We start from the raw sequence: 15,595 nt of genomic DNA, 5'->3' as shown, positions 1-15,595 counted from the left end.
TTAGTAAAAAATTATGGGAAAACAAGACACTCAGCGGTCATGATCATTTCGAAGAAATCATACCTCGAGAAACAGGAACTTTCACCTCAGGTGAAGGAGATGATCGAGAAGCTCACCAACTGCAGTTTGGACGAGTTTATTCTGGCGGCTGATTCCAAATCAAAGGAGCTTTGGAATGGCCTCAGAATCGATCTGTATCATTATATTCCCCTCTTGAACAGAATGGACGAGCTTTTGGAACAACATGTCAAGAAGTACGATCTTGATAAGGAGTATCCGAAACTGTTGATGGTCAACTCGGCCGACGAGAAACTTGTTTGCTCCGTTTTGAACTATACATACTCTTTACTCGAGCATTGTTCCAATAAGGAGATTTACAACTCTGCTTCCCATGTTTTTGAGCTCATTTTCTCATGCTCGATGGTCGTCAGAGTCACTGCTCTGAGACTGACTTGCTTGCTGTGCGAGAGATTTGCAATTGTTCAGAATAGTAAATTCTCCCCACCGGCACGGGTCAGAAACGCCCTCTTGAAGCTCGCTACTTCGTTCCCGCCCCTAGTGGCCCCAATGTACTCGTCACCATTACGAATCGATACTCATGGTCACAAAAAACACAAAAAGGAGAAAGATCACAGCTCCTCCTTGGTCCATATCAGTCTCTTGGACTGTATCAACGTGGAGTCCCAATTGCCATCAAAGTGGAAAATTTTGGATTTCAAATATTACAACGTCTCGCCAGATACAAAGAAGAAGAGACCAACACAAGCTTTGTCCCAGACAGCCCCAAGTCAAGAAAGTCCGTCGAAGAAGAAATCTAAACAGATTTTCAACACACAGACAAAGAGATCTAAAAATGAAAGTTCAAATCTGGCAAGCGAGGAAGAAGGCTTGCATCATTTTATCCTTAACGAAGATACGATCAAGAAGCTCTCATATCAGCAAATATACGATAAAGCAGTCAATGTGATTCCTAAAGACAACCAATTTGATTTCGTTCTTGCAGTGCATATTGCGAAAGCATTTAATAACAAATCCTACGAAAGTGTGCAATTGAGACAAAGCCTTGTCACCATGAAATGTTTATCTGTGGCTGCGGCTTCGTGCTGCTGTTTCTACTCGGTCATGGCAAGTTCTGTTTTTGATGAAGAACCGTATTTGCTTAGTTACATGGCTGATTTGATCAATCCAGATAATATCGTGCCTTTCGAGCCATCTTATGCTGCACTACGTGCTTTTGTGAGCATTTCTGCCAAAAAGAATGGTGGCAGTGATCTAATGAGAGCACTGGGAGGTAATGTCAATCACGGACTTTTATTTCATATCTTGCGCTCGGTTTTGAAGGCTGCAAAGGAGGATAGAACAGATATGGACCATTCATATCTCAACTATTTCTTTAATTTGATTGCAAACTTAATCGACAATAAGAATTTGGTGGCTCATCTACGTACTGCTGGATTGATGGGCATCCTTCTAGAGTTTTTACCACTCAAGAACTCCTTTAGAATGACCAGATCAGGGCCATTGCAATTGATTGACCTTTTCCTGAAGTCGTTGCCAGACATTCTAGACAGCTTCATTGCCAGCAATGGGTTTACAATCATGACTGATCTTCTTGCGTACGAAGTGGATTTTGCGTTGGATAATCTGGACTATGATGGTGGAGCTCCTAAAGATGTTATTGTCTCTCATAAAATCAGTGTCCGTCAAGTGAAAACGATAAACTCACTACTGAAACTTTTCTTCCACTTGATTATTCACCACCAAGGCGACCGCATGCGCAATTTGTACGATTCGCCAATTCTGAAAAGCTTGATCAAGATTATCAAAAACCCGACAGTCTTTGGTTACGAGTTACTTACAGACACAATCAACATCATGACGGGAATCATCAACAATGAGCCAACAGCATATGCCATCCTCAATGAGGCAGGCTTCATCAACGCATTCTTTGACGAATTCGATGGACTTTTGGGAAGATCTGCAGAGCTGCTTTTGACTATACCAGATGCTATTGGAGCAATATCCCTAAACAAGGAGGGATTGCAAAGAGTCAAGTCCGAAGACCTGATTGGAAGATTCTTTGGAATTTTCAAACAAGCGGCTCTTTGCAAGGAGCTGTTGCGTGAGGAGAATGCATCTCCACTGGGATTCATGTTTGATGAACTTGCAAGACATCACCCTGAGCTTGAACCTCAGGTGAAAAAGCAGCTGCTGCTTCTTTTACAAAACACCCCGGATTTAGTCAAATTTGCCCCACTGAAATTCCATCAATCTCCCAAGGGTTCTCTCTATCGTTCCAAAACTGAAGATATTTGCAAGTTTGAGGAAAATGGATCCGAACTAGATATTTGGGAATCGAGTACGCAGGGAGATTTGTTAGAGTGCGCATTAATTTTCCTCGGATCTCTGCTCGAAAATAGCTCGCATTGGAAGCAAGTTGCATCTTTGATAGAGATGAAAGATTGCCTGAAGTACATTTGCATTCCAAATGTGACATTTGATTATGTTTTTTCAAATGCCCTATTTTCTTTGACCTCAATAATCAAGTTTGTGGACCACGAGCGTCCAGCTTTTGCACTTGAGGATCTCATGACTGCTATATCTAAGTCATTAGCTGATTTGAAAGAATTCATTTCATTTGACAACGATGAAGCTTCGTTCTTCGACCAATATGATAAGAACAGCGAAGAAGCAGCACTTGAAGGTGGAAAAGTGTTCTCGAAGCTTGGAATTCTAAACTGTCTGTTGTATGTCTTCAGTGACCATTACGGATCGGCAAACAAACTGACTGCTAGTAGCATGCAGCAACTGTCTGCCTACTTTGCATCAGAAAAAGGAGTTGTTTTACTGAAAGAATTGTCTAAGTTCTACAGAAGAATCACACTTGAGGAAATCATCATTCACACCAGAACGCCGGCCGACGCTTGCAAAGAGGTTTCTGCTGTCAGCAACGATTTCTCGCCTTTCCAAATCAGAATTGGAAAACCCAATGAGAAGAGCGGTGACTGGGAAGGATCAAGTGCCAAATTCAAAAATTTATCGGTCATGTGCTTCCACTTTGCTCGCTGTCAATCCTGGCTCCGTTATATTTTCAATTCTCTGTGCCGAATCAGTACGGACAAAAGACAAGATACTAGATTTGGAATGGTTCCAAAGAACGCTGCCCGTGTCGTTGTCGAATTTTCCGACATTATGGTTGAGGTATTGCGTAATATCTGGACCGACAATCTTGAGATCAAGACTGGATACTACCTCGTCATTGTCAATTTGATGTACTCCACTCTGTACATGAGGTCAAGAAGTACTGAGCAGGTCAACACGATGATGGTTATATGCTTACTTCAAAATGGAGGCATTACAACTTTACGCGAACTAGCTCTCAACTATTTCAAGTACCTTCAATCATTTTCTAAAGAAGATATCAGGAAGAATGATGAGCTCGATTATATTGACATTGATCCATGCTGCACGACTATCAAGCTGCTGAATCAAATACTCAGCATTTACACCTCGATCGCGACAAAAACCATGATTGCTCCAATCCCATCTCAAGAAAAACTGTACCCAGATTTGTTCAAAAACGGTTATCCTTATTATCGCGAGCTTTCAAATTCTGTTCTCATTCAAACCTCTTTGGCAAGTTTTGGTCTTTTGAATGAACTTCTCAATGCAGAGCACCTGAGCATTTTAGAGACCAAGGCAGAAAATATCCCTCTCAACATAATTGAGAAGTTGATTGCAATCAGTAAGAATTTCTACTGCTCGGTTTCGACATCACAGTCTCCTACCTTTGACGGAAGACTTTATCCACTTTCCTATGAACAAGTTTCTCCCTCGACAGGAAAACTTGAATATCTCAAGAATTTGGGAGTCTCTGAAGCTAAAGCTCTAGATTTCTTAACATTCTACAGAAATAGTCTTGACGTTCTCTACTCTGAAGATGTTGATGAACTATATGAGCAGTTTGAGAGCCCAGATTCGGCTAATATCAGCGATGGAGACGAGACCAGCTGGGAAATCGTCAGTACTCGAGCCAATGCCCAAAAGTACCAGGGGGTGGAATTTAATCCAGTTGCACCACAGTATTTGCATGTTTGCACCTTGGATGATCTCAACTTCCTCCGTGGTGCAAACGAAAGTAATTTCATTGAATACTGGTTGCAGATTTGTCAACTTTTCCCGAAGGCTGTTTTTCGTGTGTCAGACCTTTTGAGCACTGTTGTTTCAAAGTCATCGTATGGTGAGACCATGGACTACTCAGAAATTCTGAACTCTGTGTTCATGAGCATTTGTTCATTTGGTTTCGGTTCTGGAAACGAATCGAGTTTTGAGAAGTTGGCAAGCATGCTTAACTTATTGGCATTACTTCTCGATGAGCACTGTATTAATTCATATTCAGAAGTCATGGACAACATTCTTTCAATGATTGGTGGTGAAATTACCAAGGATGCTGCCAATACTGTTTGGTTCCCAAGTGCGCTTTTGGTGTTTGAAAAAGTCATGACTTTCTCACGCATTCCGATGGCTCCTACTGTTGAGCCATTTGAGCCAAAATTCACAATCACGCCGCCATTCAACTTCTCGCCGGTGTACTCGGTTGATCAAGATATCTTAAATGGAGTGTTTCAATCTGTTCTTGAAGTGGATCACATTGAAAAAATCGAAACTGGTCTGGCAATTGCCAAGATCTTGATCTTATTCTGCGACTCAGATGAGAGCGGCCTGCTGATCAGTAAGTCGAAAGTTATACGTCCTTTGATCCAGTCCATCAGGGAATATCCTGACACGGATTCTAATCTTCAAGCGCTAGTCATCACGTTGGTCAGACGCTGTATGGAGTCTAGAGAAATCATCGAAGCTCAATTCTCGAAAGAGCTCGATAGACTTTTGCACGCTCGCAAGTCGCAATTTTCATCAACGTCAAAACCAAAAATCAGAGAGCTTGCTGGCCTGTTAAAAGAAAACTCTCCAATGGTGATGCGCTCCGATCAGGTCTTTGTTGATTTAATCACCGAAATGTGCATTCTCCATCAGTGTACTTCGCCAATCAAGACCTTGAACATTTGCAGTTTGACACCAGAGCAGCGCAAGTTCTTGACTGGAAATGATGTTATCATGAAAGAGGCAGAGACCGAAAGCGTGCGTTCTTCAACCGGACTTATGCAGATCTTACTGAGTGAGCTGATGGGCGTTGCTAAGAAGGACTTTGTCTCCTCCCCTGAAGATGAAACTCCAGACGCTCAAGATAAAGAGAAAAAGAAGGGCGATATCACGGACATTTATTCCAAGCAGGTCATGTTTAAGAATACAGAGTGTGCGTATGCGTGCTTTTTGCTCCAGACTATTGCCGAACTCTTGTTTTCTTATAGGCCAGCAAAGACAGAGTTCCTCACCTTTTCCAAAAAGCAAAATGATTCTGCCACCAAAGAGAAACCTAGAAGTACTGCTCTAAATCTCTTGATTCATCAATTCATATCCTCGGATCCTTTCAATTCTACGACATCGGCTGAGGTCAAGAGACGCCGTCTTATCACATTATTGGCCAGCGTCTGTATTGTTGCCTTGGTGTCCTCAGTTCCGATCAAGGGAATTAATTATGATGATCCAAAGATTGTTGACCCTGATATGTCATTTGTCAGAAAGTTCACTGCTGATATACTGATCAAGGTAATCAAGGAAGCCAACACCGGCGCTGAAAATGCTTTCAACCGTTACGGTAAGATTGTGGATATACTCGATTTGATTTGCAAACTACTTGGTGAGAAGTTTGAACTAAGTGTTTCTTCCGCCGTTGACAAAACTGTCACTCAATTTGACTCTTATTTCTTTGCCCGTGAATTACTGGACAAGAAGCTTCCTTCTGCTTTGACTAACATCCTGTCTGATCTGGACGTCAATTTTCCAGCTACTGAAATGATATCTGGTGGAATAATGCGTTGTCTTTCGTCTTTGGGATCTATCAAGGTTTCTAAGCAAGAACTTTTCCGTGAACATGGTTCAGGTGAGGTGGAAGAGGAAGATCTTGATGAGGAAGAGCTTTACGAGCGTGAAGAGACTCCTGATTTGCTTCGAAACTCCACTTTAGGAATGTACGATCTTGAGGATGTCGAGAATGAAGAGGACGAAGACGTTGAAGATGACTTCCTTGATGAAGAGGATATTGAAATTGTTTACTCAGAAGATGAAGACAACGATGATCCCGAAGGAGACGAAGAAGATGAAGACGAGATGATGGATTCTGATATCGAAGTCTTTGAAGAGGAGGTCGCTGACGATGACGATGATAATCGAGACGATGACAGCGATGACAGTAATGATGATGGGTCCGTTGATGAACTTTTGGACCGCGGACAGTTTGTCATCGACATCGTTAGTGGTTCTGATGAAGACATGAGTGACTCAGAGCTCGATCAAGAAGACGAATATGGAGACTATCCTGAACAAGAATTTGAGCTCATTGAAGAGGAGGACGATTTTGATAATGAAGATGAAGATGACGAAGACCTCAATAATAGTGATGACGACAGTGCGATTTTGGAGGAATGGATCACTGAACACGAAAACAGCGAAAGACACAGACGTGGATCCCTTGCTCGCCAATCTAACATCCGCGCCACTAGAAATGACTTCTTCACAGATGGTGACTTGTCGAATGAAGAAGAAGAGGATGATATCTTCCAGAGATTCCATTCTAATCCGTTTGAGACTGGTGGAAGTGATACCCCTGAGCTCCAGATATTGAGTAGCAACTCGATAATTCCGCAAAGTGAAAGCTTGCGGGAGTCTGGTGATCGTTCAGGGTCCGTGTTCTTCCATCACTGGATCTTCCCTAGACAAGGAAGTGGTAGGGCCCAACTTCTGCCAGTCCATGGTGGACGTTTAACGGATATATTACGTGCTTTGAATGGGCACTCCTCAACACAATCGTCGAAGAAGCACCAGCAGGTTCCAAACATTTACATCAAGTCCACGGTCCAGCGCTGGACAGAGACTGTTGCTTTGTTCTATGGCAAGAACGCGACAAAGTATGCTTGTCGTGTGATTCCATCTATTGTGAATCGTATATTCGACAAGAGTATGAAGATCGCAGCTGAGGAAAAGCGTAAGGAGGAAGAGAAGCAAGAAAAGATTCGTAAGGCTGCTGAAGAAAAGGAGGCCAAGCGGAGAGAGGAAGAAGAACTTGCTGCAAAAGCTAGAGCCGAACAGCAACAAGAGGATGATGTTGTTCATGATCCAATTTACGTCACCATTGCTGGTCGCGAAGTTGACATCAGTGAGACTGATATCGATCCGGAATATCTTCAGGCTCTTCCAGAGGACCTTCGTGAGGAGGTTTTTGCACAGCACGTTCGTGAGAGAAGGGCTGAAGCCACCACTAGCGGCGACCAGATTCCTGAAATTGACCCGGCATTTATGGCTGCATTGCCAGATGAGTTGCGAAACGAAATCATGAGGGACGAGTACCGTGCATCTTTTGAAAGCCGTATTATGCGCTCTCTTGGTGATAGAGATGATGAGTTCGAAGATGATGATGATGATGATGAAGTTGAGGGGGCTGATGATGAAGAAGAGGATGCTAAAGAATCTAAAGACAAGAAACGTCAAAAGATTTTCTTTTCTCCAATGGTCGATAAAGCTGGTGTTTCTGCGTTGATGAAAATGATTTATCTCCCGCAGTTGTACTACAAGCGTGAGAGCTTTTTTAGAACTTTGGGATACTTCTGTTACAACAAGCAGACAAGAAGCGAGATTGTGTCTATGTTGTTGTATGTCCTGCAAGAAGGAATCAATGATCAGATTTCTTTGGAAGCTAGCTACCAACAGTTATGTCAAAGGTCACAATTGCAAGCAGATCATCTCGGTTCTCCTGCTAAATCCGCTCATACAACAGGAACAGCCTCTTCCTCAAAAAGCTCTAGTTTCCCAACAGGTTGTACAATTCTCACTGTTGCAACACAAGCGATAGATGTTATTCAGTATCTTTTGGAGAACGAGAATCATATGCGGTTCCACTTCCTAATGGATCAAGAGAGCAATCCTCTTTTGAAAAAGCTTGCAAAGAAGCATAAGATGAAAGATAACAGCTACCGTTATCCTATCAACATTCTTCTGAACCTGTTGGACAATAACTTGATCAAGGAGGATACTAATCTAATGGATATTCTCTCCAGAACGTTCCAAATTGCAACCCGTCCATTACAAGCCATTCGTGCTAAGCTGAACGAGTTGGATGATCCAGACAAAAAACAATCCAAGATCCCACAATTGCCTGTTATTCCAGATAGAAACTTGAAGCAGATCATCAATATTTTGGTTGCGGATGAATGTGCAAGCAAAGTTTTCCAACAAACAATTGCTTCGATTCAAAACCTCTCTTTGATAGAAAATGCAAAGGTCGTTTTCCCTCGGGAGCTTTCAAAGAAAGCAACTCATCTGAGTCAGAAGATTTCCGAGGACCTTCGCTCACTGATCAATGAAATGCAAAGTACTGATGAGTCCGATGACATTCCAATTCTAGCTAGCTTTGCGAATGCATCATCTGACCAGGCAAAACTGCTTCGTGTTCTGACTGCGCTTGACTACTTGTTCCAATCTAAACAGAATGGAGCACAAGAATTCTCTGAAGTGGATGAACTGAAACAGTTGTACAAGAATAGCGCTCTTGGACCTTTATGGGGTGCATTGAGTGACTGTCTGTGTATTTTGAGAGACACTCCACGCCTTGCACATATCGCAACTATCCTATCTCCACTGATCGAAGCATTGATGGTTGTCTGCAAACACAGCAAGGTTGAAGATCTACCTGTTCGTGATGTTCTCAAGTATCAGGAGAAGGTGTATGATTTTGCCAATGAACCTATTGAAAGTTTGTTCTTTTCATTTACCGAGGAGCACAAGAAGATTTTGAATCAAATGATCAGAAACAATCCGAAACTGATGAGCGGCCCATTCTCTGTGCTGATCAGAAATCCAAAGGTTTTGGAGTTTGACAACAAGAGAATATACTTCGACCATCAGCTTCACAATGAAGATGAAGAAAGACCAACTCTACCTGTGAATGTGAAGAGAGATCAAGTGTTCTTGGATTCGTATAGGGCCTTGTTCTTCAAATCTCCTCAAGATATTCGGAAGTCTAAACTGGATATCCAATTCAGAGGTGAACAAGGTGTTGACGCAGGTGGACTGACCAGAGAATGGTATCAGGTTCTATCGAGACAAATGTTCAATCCAGACTACGCACTTTTCACACCTGTTGCATCTGATAAGACTACATTCCATCCTAACAGAACCTCATGGGTCAATCCGGAGCATTTGTCTTTCTTCAAGTTTGTTGGATTGATTATCGGTAAGGCCGTTTACGATGGGTGTATGTTGGATTGTCACTTCAGCCGTGCGGTTTACAAGCGAATTTTAGGCCGCCCTGTCTCGTTGAAAGACATTGAATCTTTGGATCTTGATTATTACAAGTCTTTAGTTTGGATGCTTGGTAACGACATCACAGACATCATCGTGGAAACTTTTTCTGTTGAGACCAATGATTATGGAGAAGAAAAGGTTATTGATTTGAGACCTAACGGCCGTGACATCCAGGTGACAGAGGAGAACAAGCAAGAATATGTCAAATCTATTGTTGAATACCGTTTGAAGACCAGTGTTCAAGAGCAAATGGAGAATTTCTTACAAGGATTCTATGAGATCATTCCAAAGGATCTTATTGCTATCTTTGATGATCAGGAGCTGGAACTACTTATTTCTGGACTTCCTGATATTGATGTTGATGATTGGAAGAATAACACTATCTATCAAAACTACTCAGCATCTTCCCCTCAAATTCAATGGTTCTGGCGTGCTGTCAAGTCATTCGATGCAGAAGAGAAAGCTAAGTTGCTTCAATTTTCTACAGGTACCAGTAAAGTTCCTTTGAATGGGTTCAAAGAACTGGCTGGTATGTCTGGAGTCTCGAAATTCAGCATTCACAGAGTCTACGGTTCAACGGACCGTCTTCCGTCTTCGCACACCTGTTTCAACCAGATTGATTTGCCAGAATACGAGAGCTACGACAAGCTACGTGGCTCGCTCCTTTTAGCTATTATGGAGGGTCATGAAGGATTTGGGTTTGCCTAGTCGGATGAAAATTACGTACGAAAAACAATAAAATATTTATTTTAATGTCTAAAAGACGAAATACATCTGACGGCGATAATGAACGTCTGAAACGGGAGAAACGCCCTTCTCCCCCTCCTACTGTGCTTGATAAAATTGCTATTCATCCCCTTTTACGAAATGGCAGTCCCATCCCGACTAGTGTCAATCCTTTAAAGAATACGCGCAAAAGAGAAGGATTTGTTGTGAACCCTTACATCGACCAGAGCGACATCAAGTATTCTCGTCCGCGAAGGGAGTTCCATCTGAATGAGAAAGGAAAGTTCATTGAGCGCGCAAATGAAATCCGTCGTCGAATGGAGGAGGAGAGAAAAGAGAAAGAAGAGATAAAAGAGCTAGCTGATCAAGGCTTGACTCCCGATGAGAGCTTAGGCGAGCAATTTTTCCTCCCTAGTCGTCCGCCTGCGATTGAGTGGTGGGATCAGCCTTTGTTGAACGGCCGCCGGTATGCTGACTTAACGAAGCTCACCTACACTGACCGAGCAGATGTCAAAAATCCAATCACAGAGTATATCCAGCATCCCGTTCCTATAATGGCACCGTGGGAGAAACACGTGAAGCCAGCGATGTCGCTTTATTTGACCAAAAAGGAAATCAAAAGGCTACGGAAAAACGATCGAATGGAGAAGATAAAAGAGAAGCAGGACAGGATGAAATTAGGGTTAGATCCAACTCCTGCCCCTAAAGTGAAATTGAAAAATCTCATGAACGTTCTCACGAACGATGCAATTAAGAATCCTACTGAAGTTGAGGCTAGAGTGAGGAGAGAAATAGAGGAACGCCGTTTAGTCCACGAAGCCACCAATTTGGAACGAAAAGCTACAAAGGAAGACAAAGCAGAAAAGCTTGCCAGAAAACACGCAAGTGACCTTGAAAAGGGTTATTATACTGCTGTGTTTGTTATTCAAGAGTTGGGAGAAACACAAAACCGATACAAAGTTGACATCAATGCAAAACAACTCGATCTTAGAGGAATGTGTCTGAATATGAGCGACGGACCTAGTTTAGTCATTGTGGAAGGAGGAGAACGTTCGGTTAACAAGTACAAACGTTTGATCCTTCATCGGATTCATTGGGATAGCCATTTCGAGCTACTGTGGGAAGGGCAGTTAGCCGATCTACATTTCTCGAAATGGACAATGTACAACTTCACAGACGAGGAAGACATCCTATCACTACTGGCCAAGTTCAGATTGGACAATTATTGGATCCAAGCGAAAGCCGCTATAATCAGGTCTTGAATGGTGTTCTATTTACAGTTACTCTTCAACCTTAGCAAGCAGATCACTATCTCTCAGGATGAGGTACTCCTCCTCGCCAACCTTGACGTTAGAGCCACCAAAAGCTGGGATAATCACCTTGTCACCTGCATTGACACTCAATTTGACAAGATCACCTTGAGCGTTTTGGATACCAGGGCCGACTGCAATGACGTTGGCAATGTTGAGCTTTTCCTGATTCTTTTCAGGAATATAAATACCAGAAGCCGTCTTCTGGGCTGGCTTGATTCTTTGCACAAGCACTCTGTCAAGAGTAGGAATGATGGACTTAGCAGACTTGAGGAAGGACTACTTTGTTAGCACGATTTGCGGGGATGACTTACCATTTTCTCGATAATTTTTCTCGAATTTTTCATCCTTTCATGCTTTATTAATCACCCCAAATGTTCGAATATTACGTAATCGATGACTTATTGAAGAATCCGAGCCAACCAAAATAATCTATTTAGAGAATCGATATTTCCAGATGGCAGCCCCATACGTTATTTTTGGCGCAAAAGTCCCACCACATTGGGTAAGTTGACATACGTGTTGAACTCTAATTCAAAGCTTGCCATTGGCACCATTTTGACCGTTGTTGGAGGAATTACCGGTCCAAAGTACTTGTCCTCTGCTCCACCGGCAGCTGCTCCAGCAGCTTCTCCGGCCCCAGCTCAATCCTCTGAGCCAGAACTCGATGTTGAGAAGGCAATCAAGTAAGTATATTGCTCGTCTATTACTAACGCCAGTGACTTCCTTGCATCCGAGAAGCAAGAGTAGATCATGAATAAATAACTAGAATACATGGATAAATACATCTTATTTTACGTGTAACGAACGGCACGATAGCGTAGATTTGCTCGGTAGCTGCAGGAAGTGTGGGCGCTTAATGGATAATATCCCGTTGCCATGGATCCCAAAATTTGTGCTCCCCCACTTGCACCCCCCATCTCCCCCAAATTAACAGCAGTTTGGGTGTCAGTTATTTTTTTATCCAAAATGCTTATTCTAGCCATTGGAGATTTACATATTCCTGAAAGAGCGGTGGATATACCGCACAAGTTCAAGAAGCTTCTGCAACCTTCGGGGAGAATTGAGCAAGTGTTGTGTTTGGGGAATGTGACAAACTCCCAATCCACCGTTGAATTCTTAAAGTCGTTATCTTTGGACTTCCAGATAGTGAAGGGCGAATTTGACCGAGATCTGAATCTCCCACTCTCTTTAGTGTTCACATACGACAAACTCAGAGTTGGATTGGTTAACGGTTTCCAAATTGTGCCTAAAGCTGATCCTCTAAGCCTCTTGGCTCAAGCAAGACTGATGGATGTTGATATCCTTATTTACGGGTCGACTCACAAGGTTGAGGCATACACTTTAGACGGAAGGTTCTTTGTGAATCCGGGTAGTGCCACCGGTGCTTTCTCCAGCAGTAATATGGATCAAGAAGACTTAGACACGGTTGAAGCTTTTATCGAAGAACACAAAGTTAAAGATACAAAGAAGGAATCCACAGATGCCGCGCCCGAGGAGACGGAAAAAAAGGACCAGGAGGAGGAAAAGGAAGAGAAACCAAACGACGAAAATACCCTGGAAATCGAAGAATACATGGATCCCGTGCCTAGTTTCTGTCTATTAGATATTCAAGGATCAGTGTGTACCTTGTATCTATACACATTGATCGATGGTGACGTAAAAGTTGACAAAATTACATATCGCAAGGAGGAACAGGAATGAGACGGTTAATAATGAAATAAAATATCTGCTACTATTTAATCAATAGTAAATTGTCCAAGCTCCTCCATAAATGAAAAATCTCGGGCGAAAATTTTTTACACTTTTATTCATCTTTATATTTGTCAGGAGACCAATGGAAAGATTAAAACACCATTATGATGACTTGAGTGCATTTGGCTCGAGACGAACCAGGAGACGTTGTGTCGACTGGCTCTGTTGATGTGGAAAAAAACACGCTACCTAACTAACTTTGTCTGAACCGTGTTAATCTTTCCATTGTTTCCTGACTTTGTAGAACATGGTTGACTTGGCTAATTTAGCTTGTCGACACCTTCTTCTAGTATGCTTTCCAAAAGATCATCTTCCAGATTGTCTTCTATTCCACCTTGGAAAGAGCTTGGCACCAACTCGGAGAGAACAAGGTCTTTTTTCATATAATATGCGTCTTCTTTATCCTGGTAGTAGGATTTTTCTATGCTTAAAACTTCAAACTTCAGGGTATCTCTGTACAGGTGTAATGCTGCTCTGTTGCTCTTTCTCACGTGCAAGGACACGTATTTCGCCTGGTAGGTTTCGCACAAGCTGTAAAGACACTGTCTCATCAACTTGTCGGCAAGACCCATCCTTCTGTATGTACGCATGACCGACAATGATGTAACATGGCCGTGTGGGGTTTTATCTTCTGCATCTGGGTCGTCGTCCATTTTTCCAAGCACGTATCCAACAATCTTCTCTCCGCGGCCAGTGTATTGCATATCTTGCTTCACGTAATGTATTGATGGTTTATCTTGATGACTAAGTTCTGGATCCGTTGTTGTGGCAACAAACGAAGCCTGTGGCCACGACAGCAGGTGGTAAAGGTAGTACTTCATCGTATAGTTCTCTGGTAGGTTCGTGAGGTTGGCATTTTGCATGCCCTCAAGATCCTCAATTGTCGCCTGTCTGATGGTGATAGCCATGGATTTTGAGAAAAAAATAACTAAAAAATTCCATTATAAATTATGTCCAGGCTGGCATCGGGATACGATCCTATGATGGGTCCGCGCACCACAGGCACGGTTTCGACCACGAAAGCTCGTGTTTCAGTGTATGACCGCAATCTCCACCGCGCAAGACATAGCATCAGCTTGTCCAGCTTGAGTTTCTTGTTTATGGAAATGGTGTCGATGAATCTGAATCAGTCCAAGAGCTTGATGGAGTTGGAACGAAAATTAAACAATCTGGGATACTCGATTGGTTTGAAGATGCTTGAGCTGGCCTCATTACGTGAAAACTTCAACAACAACCTCACTTCCTCGGGTAAATCTAACATGTCCAAACGAAATATCAAAGTTTTGGAGATTCTTCATTTCATAACATCAACAATTTGGCCCAGTTTGTTTGGAAAGCCGGCAGACAATTTGGAGAAGAGTTCAGAATCCGCTTCACAGTATATGATCATTGATAACGCGCCACTACTGATGCAATTCGTGTCCGTTCCGAAGGAGTACGAGGGACTAAACTGCGAAGCCTTCGTGGCCGGAATAGTGGAAGGGGTTTTGGATTCGGCATTTTTCAAATGCGAGGTCACTGCACATACCGTCCCGGTGGAGGGATTCGCTGGTAGAACGGTTTATTTGATCAATTTCGATGATCAAGTGATTAAGCGCGAGACGAAATAAGTGGGTGTAGCATATTAAATCCGTGAACAAAATAAAGTAAATATATCCCTGACCCTTTTTTTCCTTGTCTCCTTGATTATCTTTCTTTTCAATGACAACAGTATTTCGAGACTCAACAAGACCCAAGAGAGGTGAGTATTGGTTTGCTAGTCACTAACGTAGTCTACAAACGGAAACACAATGTTTTGAAGCCAAAGTCAACCAACATCATAGCTCCAATTCCTAAAAAGTTTAATCCAGCATCTCCTGAAACTTCCAAGGTAATCGGTCAGTCTACGCTAGATATCCTTCCGGGGGCCAACACTCCTCCCATGCTAGTGTACAGCTCCAGCTCCATATTGAACGAAAACAACTTGTCTGTCACCTCTACCCCGTACCAGGCTCCAATTCAAGAACTCCCAGAGATATCAGACCTGAGTTTGACAGCGGAACCACAGTTTGTGAAATTCCTTTCCAAATTTGGGCAAACAGGTTCGAAATCAACTAAAAAGGTTGGCTTCCAAGAGTTTAAGAACGATAAGAATTTAAAATCAGATAGTTCACGAAAACACGGAAAGAAAAAGCTACACACCAACCACGGATTGCTTCAATTGGATGTTTCCAACTACCATGTGACCCGCTTTCTGAACATCCCTCGTTCGGAGCTGAGGAAGTGGTCTCGTCGTGACTTTGAAGAATTTCTCAACTTGGAAGCAACCCCTGCAAATTTGGCTGTTTAATGCTCTCGTGGCCCAGTCGGTTAAGGCGTCAGTCTCATAATCTGAAGATCGCGTGTTC

General features: G+C 42.6%; 9 protein-coding genes across 9 annotated transcripts; 5 read left to right on the top strand and 4 right to left on the bottom strand.

Moving 5' to 3' along the window:
* Positions 1-39: 39 nt before the first annotated feature.
* OGAPHI_005937 (uncharacterized protein) lies at positions 40-10,125 on the top strand (the record flags this gene model as incomplete). Its single annotated transcript, XM_046207172.1, has 1 exon — positions 40-10,125. One exon carries the CDS (start codon positions 40-42, stop codon positions 10,123-10,125), a length of 10,086 nt encoding a protein of 3,361 aa, XP_046058863.1.
* OGAPHI_005939 (uncharacterized protein) lies at positions 1,437-2,153 on the bottom strand (the record flags this gene model as incomplete). Its single annotated transcript, XM_046207175.1, has 2 exons — positions 1,437-1,649; positions 1,860-2,153. 2 exons carry the CDS (start codon positions 2,151-2,153, stop codon positions 1,437-1,439), a joined length of 507 nt encoding a protein of 168 aa, XP_046058865.1.
* On the bottom strand, positions 4,254-5,117 carry OGAPHI_005938 (uncharacterized protein; the record flags this gene model as incomplete). Its single annotated transcript, XM_046207174.1, has 2 exons — positions 4,254-4,580; positions 5,040-5,117. 2 exons carry the CDS (start codon positions 5,115-5,117, stop codon positions 4,254-4,256), a joined length of 405 nt encoding a protein of 134 aa, XP_046058864.1.
* A 44-nt stretch (positions 10,126-10,169) lies between the features above and the next one.
* On the top strand, positions 10,170-11,405 carry OGAPHI_005936 (uncharacterized protein; the record flags this gene model as incomplete). Its single annotated transcript, XM_046207171.1, has 1 exon — positions 10,170-11,405. The coding sequence occupies one exon, from the start codon at positions 10,170-10,172 to the stop codon at positions 11,403-11,405; it is 1,236 nt and encodes a 411-aa protein (XP_046058862.1).
* Positions 11,406-11,423: 18 nt separating this feature from the next.
* On the bottom strand, positions 11,424-12,010 carry OGAPHI_005935 (uncharacterized protein; the record flags this gene model as incomplete). The annotated part of the gene is made up of 2 exons (XM_046207170.1): positions 11,424-11,688; positions 11,973-12,010. 2 exons carry the CDS (start codon positions 12,008-12,010, stop codon positions 11,424-11,426), a joined length of 303 nt encoding a protein of 100 aa, XP_046058861.1.
* OGAPHI_005934 (uncharacterized protein) lies at positions 11,464-12,143 on the top strand (the record flags this gene model as incomplete). The annotated part of the gene is made up of 2 exons (XM_046207169.1): positions 11,464-11,468; positions 11,864-12,143. The coding sequence occupies 2 exons, from the start codon at positions 11,464-11,466 to the stop codon at positions 12,141-12,143; spliced, it is 285 nt and encodes a 94-aa protein (XP_046058860.1).
* Positions 12,144-12,332: 189 nt separating this feature from the next.
* On the top strand, positions 12,333-13,157 carry OGAPHI_005933 (uncharacterized protein; the record flags this gene model as incomplete). Its single annotated transcript, XM_046207168.1, has 1 exon — positions 12,333-13,157. One exon carries the CDS (start codon positions 12,333-12,335, stop codon positions 13,155-13,157), a length of 825 nt encoding a protein of 274 aa, XP_046058859.1.
* Positions 13,158-13,468: 311 nt separating this feature from the next.
* Positions 13,469-14,116, bottom strand: OGAPHI_005932 (uncharacterized protein; the record flags this gene model as incomplete). The annotated part of the gene is made up of 1 exon (XM_046207167.1): positions 13,469-14,116. One exon carries the CDS (start codon positions 14,114-14,116, stop codon positions 13,469-13,471), a length of 648 nt encoding a protein of 215 aa, XP_046058858.1.
* A 42-nt stretch (positions 14,117-14,158) lies between these two features.
* Positions 14,159-15,537, top strand: OGAPHI_005931 (uncharacterized protein; the record flags this gene model as incomplete). The annotated part of the gene is made up of 2 exons (XM_046207166.1): positions 14,159-14,759; positions 14,969-15,537. 2 exons carry the CDS (start codon positions 14,159-14,161, stop codon positions 15,535-15,537), a joined length of 1,170 nt encoding a protein of 389 aa, XP_046058857.1.
* Between the last annotated feature and the right edge of the window lie 58 nt (positions 15,538-15,595).

The sequence above is a fragment of the Ogataea philodendri genome (genome assembly GCF_020536065.1).
Source record: "Ogataea philodendri strain CBS6075 chromosome Unknown scaffold5, whole genome shotgun sequence".
NCBI classification, from domain to species: Eukaryota; Fungi; Ascomycota; class Pichiomycetes; order Pichiales; family Pichiaceae; genus Ogataea; species Ogataea philodendri.
The sequence above is the reverse complement of the archived record's forward strand: the minus strand, read 5'-3'. Positions and strand labels throughout refer to the sequence as shown.